This window comes from Falco naumanni, chromosome 1 (assembly GCF_017639655.2).
Source record: "Falco naumanni isolate bFalNau1 chromosome 1, bFalNau1.pat, whole genome shotgun sequence".
NCBI lineage: Eukaryota > Metazoa > Chordata > Aves > Falconiformes > Falconidae > Falco > Falco naumanni.
This window is the reverse complement of record NC_054054.1, coordinates 111,345,190-111,357,805: the sequence shown is the minus strand read 5'-3', so window position 1 is coordinate 111,357,805 and position 12,616 is coordinate 111,345,190. Positions and strand designations below refer to the sequence as shown.

Sequence of the window (12,616 nt, the reverse complement as noted above, 5' to 3'; positions counted from 1 at the left end):
GCAGCGCACACCTCAAACACCCGCACGTGCATGGGGACGGGGAGGCAACACGGCCAAAGGAGGCAGAGTCCAATCCAACCCAGAGCGGCGCAGAGGAAGTTTTTCCCAAGTTTAAAACAGTATCAAAAATCACTAGAAAAACACAGACCTGCCCTTTGTCAGAAGGAAAATACCCGGAGTTCAGCAAACTGCCAAGTTTTCAGTTTTACATTTCCGCTGGCACGCTGGAGGCAGCAGCTCCCTGCAGCCTCTCAGGATCCCAGCGAGTGAAACACTCTGCACCATCCCTGCCGCGGGAGCCAGCCCCGCACTGGAGAGCCCCGTCCACGCTGGCAAATCATCCCAGGTAGATGTCCGTGTGGTCTCAGCTCATCAGGCTCCATCACATCATCAGCTACGCAGAGTGCAACCAAGTCATGCGAGAAATGGGTATTTTTTTAAAAAAATAATATTATACCCGAAGCGTGAATCCTTAGCTGACTCATAGAAATATGAAACTCACTTAAGGTATGAATTAGAGCTATTAGAATACAGAGGTAATTACTCATATGAACAATGCCCTTCTCAAGTCTTTAATGATTACACAAATTAGTGCACAACATCGTGTTAATAGCCCTACGACTGCTGCACATCCATGCGGTGAGCCGGGACCCCCTCACCGCCCGGGACCCCCTTGCCACCCGGGAGCAAGGGGCTGCAGCCCGTCCCGGCTCTCCGGGCTCAGCATGCTGCCAGCAGCACGCACTGCCAGCGGGTACGTCAGGCTCTGCAGTCTGACTCACTCGCCTTCTTCAGGCGTGCAGGAGAGGGATTTTAGGGAACATTTGTTACACAGGGAACTTCCTGGAATCTTGGTTTTAAAAAAAAAACAAAACAAACCACCAGCTTTCTTTTTGAAATAGAACAGTCTGTTGAAATTTCTGCAATTCGACATAAACTGCTCTTCACTGTGCAGGTGCAGCAAGGATTATTTTGCACTTGGCATAGTGGACTCTTACCAAAGCTGTCGCTATTTTTAGCCAATCTAGAAATTACTGTAATTTTGCTCTACAGCTAAAAACTATTTGCTGTTATCAGGAGTAAGAAATCTCAAGGCACGACTAATGTGAACAGATGAATGAATGAGTCTGCTGTTCTAAAGCAGAAGTTTCTGTTAAAAAGAAAACCAAACCAAAACAAATAACAAAAAAACCCAAACTGTGGTTTCTAGGTGAAACCACAAGTTTTCTAACCGTTTGTATTTCAGCACTGATGTTAGGTTTATTAAGTACTCTGCTATCAGTATGATGTGCAATTAAGAAGGACAGCCTCCCTCCCTCCCCACTGCGCTTCCCCCAGTGTTTGCACAATGAAGGCAGTATCGACTCCGCTGCCAACGGGCAGCTGCGCCAGCCCAGGGCAGGACAGAGGGGCCACACAGCCCCAGGGATGACAATTGCCCTCAGTCGTACCAACAAAGCGGCACTATCGGAAGCACAGGACCATCTGAGAAGGCAGATTCCCTGCGCACGAAGGGTGGAGAGCTGCTCCGGTGCTGCCAGGTTGAGAGCACGGTGGCACCGGGGAGGCAACACGGCTCCCTGCCTGCCTCCGGCTGGGATGCACAACCAGCTGAGAAACCCACCTGCTTCTGTCCTTGGGATGGAAAACAGAACGATTTGGAAGAGGGTTTGGTTGACCCCTCTGCTTTGACAAAGGTGTTTCCATCCTCCAGTTGCTATCCCTTTCCATCTTCTTTGGAGCCAACAGACTCTTGAAAACATTGAGTTTTGGGAAGAACATGTTCACAAAAAAAAAAAAAAAAAGACACTGCGTGCCTTGGTTTTGATCTGTTAAAATCCTTGAAAATGCATTCCCGGAACAAGCACCAGCAGAACAGCTAACGTGGTCTGCCTGCCTGCCTTCCAGCGAAACTTGTTTCCACTAATGTATGTAAAGCATTAAAATAAATGGAAGTTTTACCCAAGAGCCGCAGCTGGGCGAGCGGCTGACTGGCGGCCTGTGCCTGGAAGCCAGCATTCACCACGGGGGAAGCTAAGCTGGCGCTGACTCAGGTTCATTTCCATCCTCAGCCCGAGAAGCCAAAGGGGGGAAGAGACAGCGCAGTCTCCCCGGCCGTGCCTGGCAGGAGCCGCTGCTCCCAACACCCAGCTGACTCCTAACCACCTCCATCACAAAGCTAACGAGCTCAGAGACGTGGTGTAATTAAAACTGGGAGTACATTAGAAGGCAGAGACTCCTCCACTTAACTCTTCCTAGCGCTATCAAAACTAGTTTATAGCACATTTCTGAGATATTAATTTAATTCATCTATTTGTAAAGTCCATTACACCAATCAGGGAACACGATACTCCCCCTAAAGACAGCGAGACGTGCTGGATGCTGCCGATCACAACCAGAAATTAAGAACCAAGGCACCTGGGGAAGCCCTTGGTTCACCCAGTAGCACGGGCTTTCCTGCTCCATCAGCCACACGCCTGGCCATTACCAGTACAACAGAAAAGATTTTACAGGGGGGGGGGGGGCGGGGAGGGGGGGGGGAAGTCTAGAGGTAGAGGATCTCAAAGCGCTTTACGAACAGGAGCACTCAACAGCATCGCAAGGCACAGATCGGGAGAGCAAAGCCAGCGGCTGGCACAGCACGTGCAGGGCCGATGCACAGCGGCAGGGACGCAGGCAGCGGGGTGTCCGCCGTAGCCGTGCCACCTCTGTCCCCTCGGTGTGGAAAGCCAAAATGAGAGAAAACTCCAGCGCTGCTCCATCCCCTTCCATCTTCTTTAAGAACCCAATGCCAGGAGCACTGCACAAAGTGGACCATGTCACCAACTCCCAATGCAGAGCAACACCAGCGTTACCCCTTGGCAGAGGCCAGTGCCCTCCCGCGCTCCACGCCCGGGAGGAATGGCCTTTTTATGCTGCAAACCACTGCTGAGATAATCTCCAAAGCAAAGAGTCATCGTTTCCCACTCGCGCAGCTCAGCTGCACGTAACAGAACTGAGCGCTGAAGCACCCCAGGACCAAGCTCCACATTTTTAAAGTCCTCCTCCTGCACCTCTAACAGATTGTACAGGTACTTCTGTGGCTCAAACTCAGCTGAACCCGCTCCCAAATTAGTGCTCCAGTGCGTTAACTAGCTCCTTATGAACTTGCTTAGAGCCGCTGGCTCTGCCTGGACTCCCTGGGTTGGAACCCAGACTTCTGTTATCTCAAAGAGGGGACTGAGAGCCCTCCAGCTGCAGGGGGTCCCAGCCTTCCTCGCTCTTCCTCCCCCAGGGACTTCATCTTTCCAAACCGTCCGCAGCCAGAGCAGAGTCCTCCCCAACATCACTTCACTTCAGCCAAGTTTCAAACTCTTCCAAGTTTCCTTTCCTGAAAGAAAAGGTTTTGCTTCCCTGAGCATGTTTGTAACCGGCGCTTTACAACTGCTCCTGTTTCACCCTTCTTGAACTGGGGTGACAGAACCGATCAGTGCCCAGATTTGGGGGTTTTGGGGCCAAACTTCCCCATACCTTAACAGCACGTACCTCTGTGCCGCCCTGCATGTGCTGCCTGCTCCCATTTCCCACACCCCGACAAACAAACTGGTGAGAGCACTGCACCTTCCTGCTCCTGCTGCTCATCCCTGCAGCTCTTCTCATCCCTGCCAGCACCGTCCCACAGCCACTCAAGTGTCTACGTCTGTTCTGTGCACGCATAGCTCTTGCCTCCCCCAGCAATGCTTTGCTATCAGGATTTTATCATTTTTGGAAAACAGTACATCTCATGTACACATCTTTGGCAACATTCTGCAAACAACCTTCCGCCACAAGCCGTCACCATGCACAGCGCCCTTCACGTTTCACACATGCCAGCACACCACGCTTAAACCCCAGATATGTTAATCCTGCCCCAAAACACAAATCCCACCTGAGAACAAAGCCGTCTCTTCTTGCCCCCCTCCCCACAGGACACTACACAGCCCTGCCACACTGAACAACCTACTGCCACCCACCTCTGAGATTACACACACACCTTCCTGGGGGAGGGGGCTGATCCCGGCTGGGCCGGGCAGCAGGTTCTCACCAAAGCCACTGTCACCCCTCCTCAGCCGGCCAGGGGACAGAGAACAGAACAAAAGGCTTGTGGGTCCAGATGGGGACAGGGAGATCACTCAGGAATTGCTATCGCAGGCAAAATGGGCTTGACTTGGGGAAAACTGATTTATTACCAATTAAATCAAAGGGTAACGAGAAATAAACCCAAATCTTAACACACCTTTCCTCCCCACTTTTCTCTTCATCCTGGGTTTGGCTCCACTCCCAATCTTCCCCCAGAGCAGCACAGGACAGGGAATGGGGGTTACATTCCGCCTCACTCTCTTCCCTGGCTCCAGCGTGGGTCCCTCCCCCAGGTGCAGCCGCCCCCCAGGCACAGCCTGCCCCAACGTGGGTCCCCCAGCTGTGCCCGGAGCTGCTCCAGCACAGGCTGCCCATGGGTGACCGCTCCTTCAGGCACTCCTTGCCCCAGCATAGGGCCCCGGCTGGGGGCACAGCCTGCTCTAGGCTGCCAGGGAGCCCCTGCTCCACGCCTGGAGCCCCTCCTGCGCAGACCCGGTGCCTGCAGGGCTGCTGCACTCACACTCATTCTTCACCTCTGGCTGCGGTTGCACAGGATTTCTCTCAAACACATTACCCTGCCGCTGTGGCTGACGGGCTCAGCCATTGCCAGCAGGTCGGTGGTGGAGCCGGCTGCACTGGCTCTGCAGGGCACGGGGGAAGCTGCTGGCAGCTTCTTCCAGACACCACCCCTGCAGCCCCCCACTACCAAACCCCTCCGCACCATCAACTCAACCACGAATCTAAGAGGCACCTGTGCCACACTCCCTAGGACAGGCCTCCACACTGGCCGTTACCTTGTGCAGAAACGCCTTCCTGCTCCACAGCAACGCTCTGCTCTTTAATTCATTGTAAATTATTCAGGCACAAGCAACGTCATTTCATCAGACCACCAAAGGAATAAGCTCACATTTTCCCTCTGTGATCTCTTTTCACCTACTCATATAATAAATTCCACCCATTTCCCAGGGAACTGATCCTTTATTTAGGAGAAGCTCAAACACAAACGCTTCCTGTGAAACACTACATCTCTGTTGAGCACAAAAGCCTTTTGTCTGAAAACTTGCAATTTCACAATGCTACAGCGGCAAGCAAAGACTAAGACTCTTAGCAACAAATGATGACAACCATGGGCACTTTTTAAAAAATTTTATTTGTCAAAGAAAAAAAAAGGCAATAGCCAATTGAAAACCTACTTAAATCTTTAACTCCAATTTTTGTCTTTAAATTTAGAGAAATGACTTATTTACTTTTTTTTTTTTTTAAACAAACCCCCCTTTTTCCCCTTTAACGTTTACCATCTACTCGTGCTGAATCCTTCCAAGGAGATTGCTCCAGCGTACCTCTCCAGGTCCTCGCTTTGCTCCTTTTACCAAAAACCATGAAAAACTCCATCGTGCATCTTAAGGGCTCCAATCGTCAAAAATAGGAAAAAAATATCTTTGGAATAGCCAATTGAGTTGAATAAAAAAAATCCACACGAATGCGGTTTGGTTGGGGCAGGAATCCACTCCTATGTTCCTGGTAATTTGATCCCGCTCCATGAATCCTTGTAATTCAGCCTCCCTATCCTATCCACATTATGATTTGAATCCAATGATCCAGCTCCAAGGATTGGGATCCAGTGAGCCCTCTCCAATCCAAACCTTTATAACCAGCAAAACCAAAAAAGAGGAGGCAAAAAGTTAGATACTGTAATGAAAAAATAGGATTCTGGGGAATGATCAGTTATGTTTGCCATCAATTAATACAGATGTACATTAATAACTATCAATTCCCCAAAACAAACTTTTGAATGGTGATGCTCAGATAATTTTTAGAAATGTTAATTACTATTTGGAGGAAACATCGTAATATTTACAATATGTCAACTGAAAATGCCAACATACTCATTGCTCGTACGGTGGTGTGCTACAGGTTTTGTGGTTGCAAAAAATGTTTATGAAACTGGAAAAGCTTACTGCTAAAGCTATCCACCTACTGTGTGTCTGAACTATAGCTAGCACTCCCAGCTGGAAGGTAACAAAATTAACTAACCGGAGTTTTCAAACATATCGGTGAGTCAATTGTGAATTAGTCTGAGGGGGCAGGGCTGAGACTTTAAGAAATTATTCCCACCTAGGTTTTCTAATTTTGCTTTCATTCTGATACTTTAAAAAAATGAAATAGCAACGCTGTATCAGTCACACAGAGGACATGCAGATTTTAGCAGTATTGATATTATACTCTGATTTAAAGATACCCTTGATCTACTACAAGTGTACAAATACTACATAACATTAACACTTGTAACCAAATGCTGCGTGACAAGGTAAACCAATACTCCCACCCCGTCCCAGGTTATTCCTTTAAAAAAACTAGAATGGAATAGAGAATTACAAAAGCAAGTATTTAGCCACAACTGCCCCCCAAAAAAAAAGTTTTAAAGAAAAAGGGCAATTGTAGGTCTGCAGTAACTAGAACATGCCTGAAGTGACACGCAATTAACCTGTCTCTCAGTATAAGGTCAATACTGCCAAGTTCATCTGTGACAATAGCACTTGGAGTCATACCATTGCCTCCATTATTGATCTGATCCTCCTCAATCCTCCTTTTGACAATCCTAAAATGATTGACATGTGCTCCACAATCCTTTAATCCAAAGCATTCTTAATCCATCTCTTCAGATATGTCTACAGAAAGACACACGAAAAGGCAAGATAAAATATAAGATCCCCCAGAAGAGACAAGTTAGCCACAAACATCCCAACATCCCCAGCTCGTATAAACCATAGCTGAACACTGAGACATTTACACAGCAATACCACAGTTCGAAGAATGTTGGTATTTAACTAGAACTGAATCGAAACAATCCTGACTGACATCAATTAAAATACAATTTACCAAAGACATGAGGGGAATGTTGATGTTAAGGAGCAAATACTCACTAGGGATTTTACACAAGAATGCAATTCAACACTTCAGCCAATTTGAATAAACAGTTTGAATTAAAAAAAATGAAAGACTATACTAAGTAAAGGAAAACTGTGTACAACATGGGGTTCTACAAAAAGATCAGAGCTAGTGATCGTTTATGTACGAGATCGGGATCTGCTGTGGCGGGGAGAGTAGCGTGGAGATCCTCTGCTTCTTCTTGGGGAATAACTGCGGCTTCTGCTGTTGCTTCGACTACGGCTTCTGCTACGACTACGGCTGCGTGACCGAGATCTTCCATAGCTTGGACTTCTTGGGCCATCAACTTTAACACGGATGTAGGCAGTTTCTCCCTATTGAATAGACAGAACTTTCGATTGAAAAGTCTAGGCTTTAGGGCCATCTTTTTAGGCATGCTGACAGACTGAAGATACCGTTTACTACAGCACAGAAATAGACATCAAAGCTTTAAAGTCTATCTCCTGACAAACTGACCACAGACTTATTTAGCTGCTTTGCACATAAACAAAGAACGCCACACGTTCCTTACCTTCAAATCCTACTGTTAAGCCCCTTGTATCCAATTCTGGCCAAAGAAAGTAAGTATGAAACCTACCTCATGAGATCTAAATTTAGTGTTATCCAGTTTTCGCACAGCGTAGGTCATATCTTCCTTCCGTACAAACTCCACGACACCAGTGCCATCTCGGAAAACATCAGCATAACATACATCACCTGCTTCACGCATGTGATCCTTTAAATCCTGCCAACTTCCACTTGGAGGCAGCCCTATATAAAAAGCAAGACGTTTCTTTAAAACCGGATTACGTTCTCACCTCCTGCAGTTACAGCGCCAGCTCGCAGCAAGGGAAAGCCAGCTATTTTGTAAGCCGAGGCGCTGCCCGGAGGAGCGGCTCGCACCGTGCGGACAGCGTTCCTCCCCGGCTACGCGAGGCGATGCTTTTTAAGAAACTTGGAGCTGCATCACCTCTGGCCGGGCAGCTTGCCTGCGGGACCCCGGGGGAAGCGCTTGAGCTAAGAGAGAAGAATGACTCACCCGAGACGATCACTCTGTACTCCGAGCGCCGGGACGGGGGGCCGTACCTGCCCCGGGGGGCTCCACCCCCGCCGCCGCCGCCGCCGCCCCTGCCGGTGCCCCGGCCGCTCCGAGGGAACTCCACGCGGAGGCGATACCCATCGTAATCGTAGCCGTCCCGCCCGTAGACGGCGTCCTCCGCGTCCCTGCGGGCCGGGACAGGGCGGTGAGCGCGGCCCCGCCTGCCCCCGCACCGCCCCCCCGCCTTTGTTCCCGCTTCCCGCCGGCCCCACCCCGCGCCCCCCCCCGGCCCCCCGCGCCGCCGCCCCGGGGACGAGGGCCCGATGCGGCCCGGGCGGGCGGAGGTGGCTGCCCGCGCCTCACGCTCGGGGGTCGGGGGGGGGGGGGGCGGGCAGGCCGCGGCGGGGCCCGATCCCCCTCCCTGGGGAGCGCCCGGGGGCGGGGGGGTGGGGGTGGTGTCTCACCTGGGGTCCTCGAACTCTACGAAGGCGAAGGGCGGGCCCCCGCGGCGGTTCTTGAGGTCGATGTCGCGGATGGCCCCGTACTTGTAGAAGACGTCCTCGATGTCCTTGGTGCGGATGTCGGGGGGCAGGTTCCCCACATAGATGCGGCAGTCGTTGTTGCCGGCTGGGCCGCGGATCACGCCCCCTCCGGACATGGCAAGGTCAGCAATGGCTGCGGCGGTGGAGGGCCGGAGCGCGGAGAGCGGGCGGGCAAGCGGGCGCGGGGCCGAGCCAGGCACACGGGAGCGCACACGCCGCCTCCCCCAACAACCGCTTCAAAATGGCGACGGCGGCTCCCCTCGCGGTCCTACTGCGCGCAGCGATTTCACCCCGGGACGCAGCACCGCCCTCGCTGGCGGCGAGCGAGACGGCGCCGCGTCTACGGCCGCGCCCTCACTCGTCCGCGCTGCGCATGCGCGGCCTCCAAGGAAAGTAGTCCCTCCTTCCTTGCTCCACTCGGCAGCTCCACCCGAGAAGTCCAACCCGTTCTGGTGGTGCAGCTGCTGAGCGCGAAGGTGCGGCGAGCCCAGCCCGACCTCGGAAAGCCGCCGCTGCCCGCCGCAAGGGAAGAACGCAATGCCCGGCCGCGGTTTTGACGGCGGCAGGCCGTATGGTGTCACATCCGGTGCGGCGGCCGCGCCAAGAAGGACCGGCCGGGGAGGGTGTGTCCCACAATGCACCGCGGGGGCGCTTGGCGCCAAGGCGCGGGGAGTGTCCCACAATGCCCCGCGCGGGGAGGGGCTGCAGCGCCGTGTGCAGCGGCAGAGTTGGGGCGGGCTGGGCAATGGCGCGGGGCTGGTGTTTTTCTCCCGCATGTGGGCCGAAGCGCTGCGGCCTCAGCTGGGCTGCGGTCCTTTTAATTTGGTGTGGGCCCAGGGGGGCGTGGGGAAAGAGCTGTGAGCTCCCCGAGGCGGGCGGAGGGCCGAGGGTAGGACGGAGGTGAGCTGGGACAGGCTCGGCCGCGCTGAGGTAAAATGGCTGCCCTGAGGGCACAAGGAGCCGAGTCCAGGCCTGGGTCCGCTGCTCAGCCATGCGAGCATCCTGCTTGCATATCTTCTTCAGCAGAGCATTAAAGTTAAGGTTTCGGGCTGTCGGTCTTTTGTTTTTTCCCCAACACTGTGCTCTCCCATTTCCAGACACTATATTGTCATTCCTAGGGGCTCTTGCATCAGACTAATCTCACAGCCTGCTGTGGCAGGGCATTCAAATCTGTTTCACAGGCTGAGCACAATGACTTTGGCCAGAGCAAACCGTAACAATGTACTTTACTTTGAGTCTATGTAAGTTAATACAAATGAAGGACAAAAAAGCACTTGGGGCTGAGGCAAAGTTGCATCTGGAGTGGATGCATTTATGAAAACATTGTCTCCTGTGGGCTATGTGCTCTCTCAGAAGTGTGTGCTAAGTGGTGCGTCTTCAGAGGTTTAATGTAGAGATCCATGAGAAACGTATGCAAAAATAGGGCAGAAAAGGATTTTCTGGGGAAGAAGCAAGGCGATAACGTACAACTATGTTTATGAGGTTGTAAGTCACTTTAAAACACCAGTGTCAGTCTAGTTTGTCACAAAAGCCCTGAAAGGTATGAAGGCAGTAAAGGCAGTGTGAGACAGACAGACCGCAGCAGCGTGCCCCAGCAGCTCCTCCCTGGCATGTCCCACCTTGGGACCTGACCAAAGCTTGTTCCTCTGCTTGTGTGCACTGCTCCAAGATCAGGTCACAAATTGCTTTTGCAGTGAGAATTTTTGGTATCCACAAGATATAACAGATGTGGGAGGGATACTTCTAAAAATGTTTGAAATAATTGTACTTCTGCAATGTGGATGTCTCTCGTTTATCACTTAGTATCTTTCCTATCTGCACACGTGAGCCCACGTGGTGCCGGAAGGGTTGAGTCACTGTAACCACCATGATGGGGTTAAAGTAGTATCTGAGCTTGTAGAAAAACCCTTTAGGCTCCTAAGTTAATTAAGGGATTTTGAAAAATGTGTCATGCCTCTTTAGGAGAGTCTGTCATGCGTACTTCATTTTTCATGTATTAATTAAAAATGTATATTCCTCTAGAAAAACAGCAATTCCTGATGACTTACGGTTAGAAAAATATTTTTGGTCTAACGTCATAATGTGCTTGACTGTTACAAATGCCTTTCATTTTTCTCTCGTATAGGTTAAAGTACAGCAATGTGCTCTGCTCTAGTGATTTCTAACATTGGTAATATCTATGCTAGATTGCTAGTCGTTTAAATAAAGACTGCTATTAATCACTGAAAGATGTTATGAGAAAGCCCATCTTCAGAAGTGGTGGTTTACAAAGTATAGATGACCAGCTATCTAGGGATTTTCTACATTGTTAAAAGAGTATTGTGGTTTCACAACTCTGTAGCAGAATACACACTGGCAAGACGGTGACTGACTGCGGAGCTCCTGAGGTTGGAGCACAGAGCTGCAGGACTTCAGTGGGAACTTTAGAATAAATAAATTTTTTGAAGCAGTGAGTTTAACAAGCTAATTCAATTCTTTGCCCACTCAGTAGAAATACTTGTTGCATATTTAAAAAAAGAACAATTTCCCTTCCTCACAAAAAAGCAAATCTCAAAGACCACGAATATGCTTCTTCCCAGGTTCAGGGAAGGTTCCATCCCTTGCCAAAAAATGAATCTTTGTTTCCAAAAGCTTATTAAACTGCTGGAAGTTATTCTTAAAGGCATAACAAAAAAGTGGTAAGTCTGCCTATTTTGTGAAAACCCTACTGCATAATTTCTTTTGTGTGTTAATAATCCTCATAACTGCTTTAAATTATTGCTTTAATTACCTTAATGAAGTGTCTCTTTATAGAAATATTGAATGTTTTCTCCCTCATTACCTTTTTTAGCTCTGTGTTATCAGCAGAACCCTTAAAACAGTCGGGTAAGCTGCACAACATTCATTTTCTTTGTTGGAGTCACTTTTGGCTTTCTGGTAAAATGTGTGTGGAGAATCATTAAATAATCATGTGGAAAATAAATTACTGGGAAGGAAAAGGCAAATAATCTTGCTGAAAAAAAAAGAAGCCAACTACTGTAAAACAACAAGCTTTTGTTCTCAAAAGAAGAGTGATGAAAAACAGGGGTTTCCAACTGAGAATATTGATGGATAATGCAAATAGAACCGTGCCACCCAGTACACGAAGTGTCAAGGCAGGTGGGGATGTGCTGGGGAGCACTTCGTTACGGCCGCTCCTCACTCTGCTTTAGGCCTGCTCACGCACAGAAAGAAAACTAGCCGCTTTTTTTGGCCCTCCCTGGCATTTCCGCAGCCTTCACTCCCAGGCCTCTTCCCCGCGTTAAAATGCACTCCCACTCACTGCAAATACCCATCCCGGTGCCCGGGGCAGGGGGGGTGGGGGCTTTTTCTGCAAAGATACTGAAATGCTTTACAATGGGCTCACCACTCGCTTTTATTTGGGATGAAACAGAAGCACTGGGAGGTTTCCCAGGATGAGCTGGCAGGGCCGGGAGCAGCGCCGGGGCACAGCCCACCTCTGAGCAGGGTGGCCGTGGCTGTGGTTCTGCGTGCTGGCTGCCATCGCCCTTGCTGCTCCTCTGGCTCTGTTCGCAGAACCTGTTTTTCCTAATCCAAAGTACGGAGGATCCAGCTGGGATTAGTTTTGACTAATCTTACTTTGTTGCAAAATAACAGTTCATCAAAGCTCAGATTGTTTAGAAGAAAAAGAATGGTTTTTAAAGCCACCTCTTAAGTTGTAACTGTTTCTTCGGAGAACTAAGCTTTGAATTGTCCAAACTTGCCGTTTCCCTCCCATAACAGCCCCGGATATGCTGCATGAGTGGTTTCATCTGGCATTTCACAGCAGCAAAGAACCACACGGGTAGGGTCTTTGGAATATAAATTTGAAACATAAAGCTGGTATTTTGGGGGCCTTCAGTTTTAAGTAGTGCCTCCATGTTACCAACGCTATTAATTTTCATGTAGAAAAAAGATGCAAAAATACAGCCTGCGATTTTTTTGGAGAAACTCTGAGTGCATTGGTAAGACAAGGAAAGTGTGTGTAAGT

The 12,616-nt window shown here is 49.9% G+C and overlaps 1 protein-coding gene across 2 annotated transcripts; it reads right to left on the bottom strand.

Moving 5' to 3' along the window:
* Positions 1 to 5,229: 5,229 nt before the first annotated feature.
* Positions 5,230 to 8,910, bottom strand: SRSF1 (serine and arginine rich splicing factor 1). 2 transcript variants are annotated; one of them, XR_005825315.1, is made up of 5 exons: positions 8,530 to 8,910; positions 8,066 to 8,250; positions 7,625 to 7,797; positions 6,648 to 7,361; positions 5,230 to 5,741 (listed from the first exon to the last, which is right to left on the bottom strand). XR_005825315.1 is itself a non-coding variant. In XM_040578201.1 (4 exons), the coding sequence occupies exons 1-4, from the start codon at positions 8,721 to 8,723 to the stop codon at positions 7,167 to 7,169; spliced, it is 747 nt and encodes a 248-aa protein (XP_040434135.1). In that variant the 5' UTR covers positions 8,724 to 8,881; the 3' UTR covers positions 5,230 to 7,166. The 2 variants fall into 2 exon arrangements, 1 of the variants encoding a protein (XP_040434135.1); XM_040578201.1 differs by having other exon boundaries at positions 5,230 to 7,361; positions 8,530 to 8,881.
* Between the last annotated feature and the right edge of the window lie 3,706 nt (positions 8,911 to 12,616).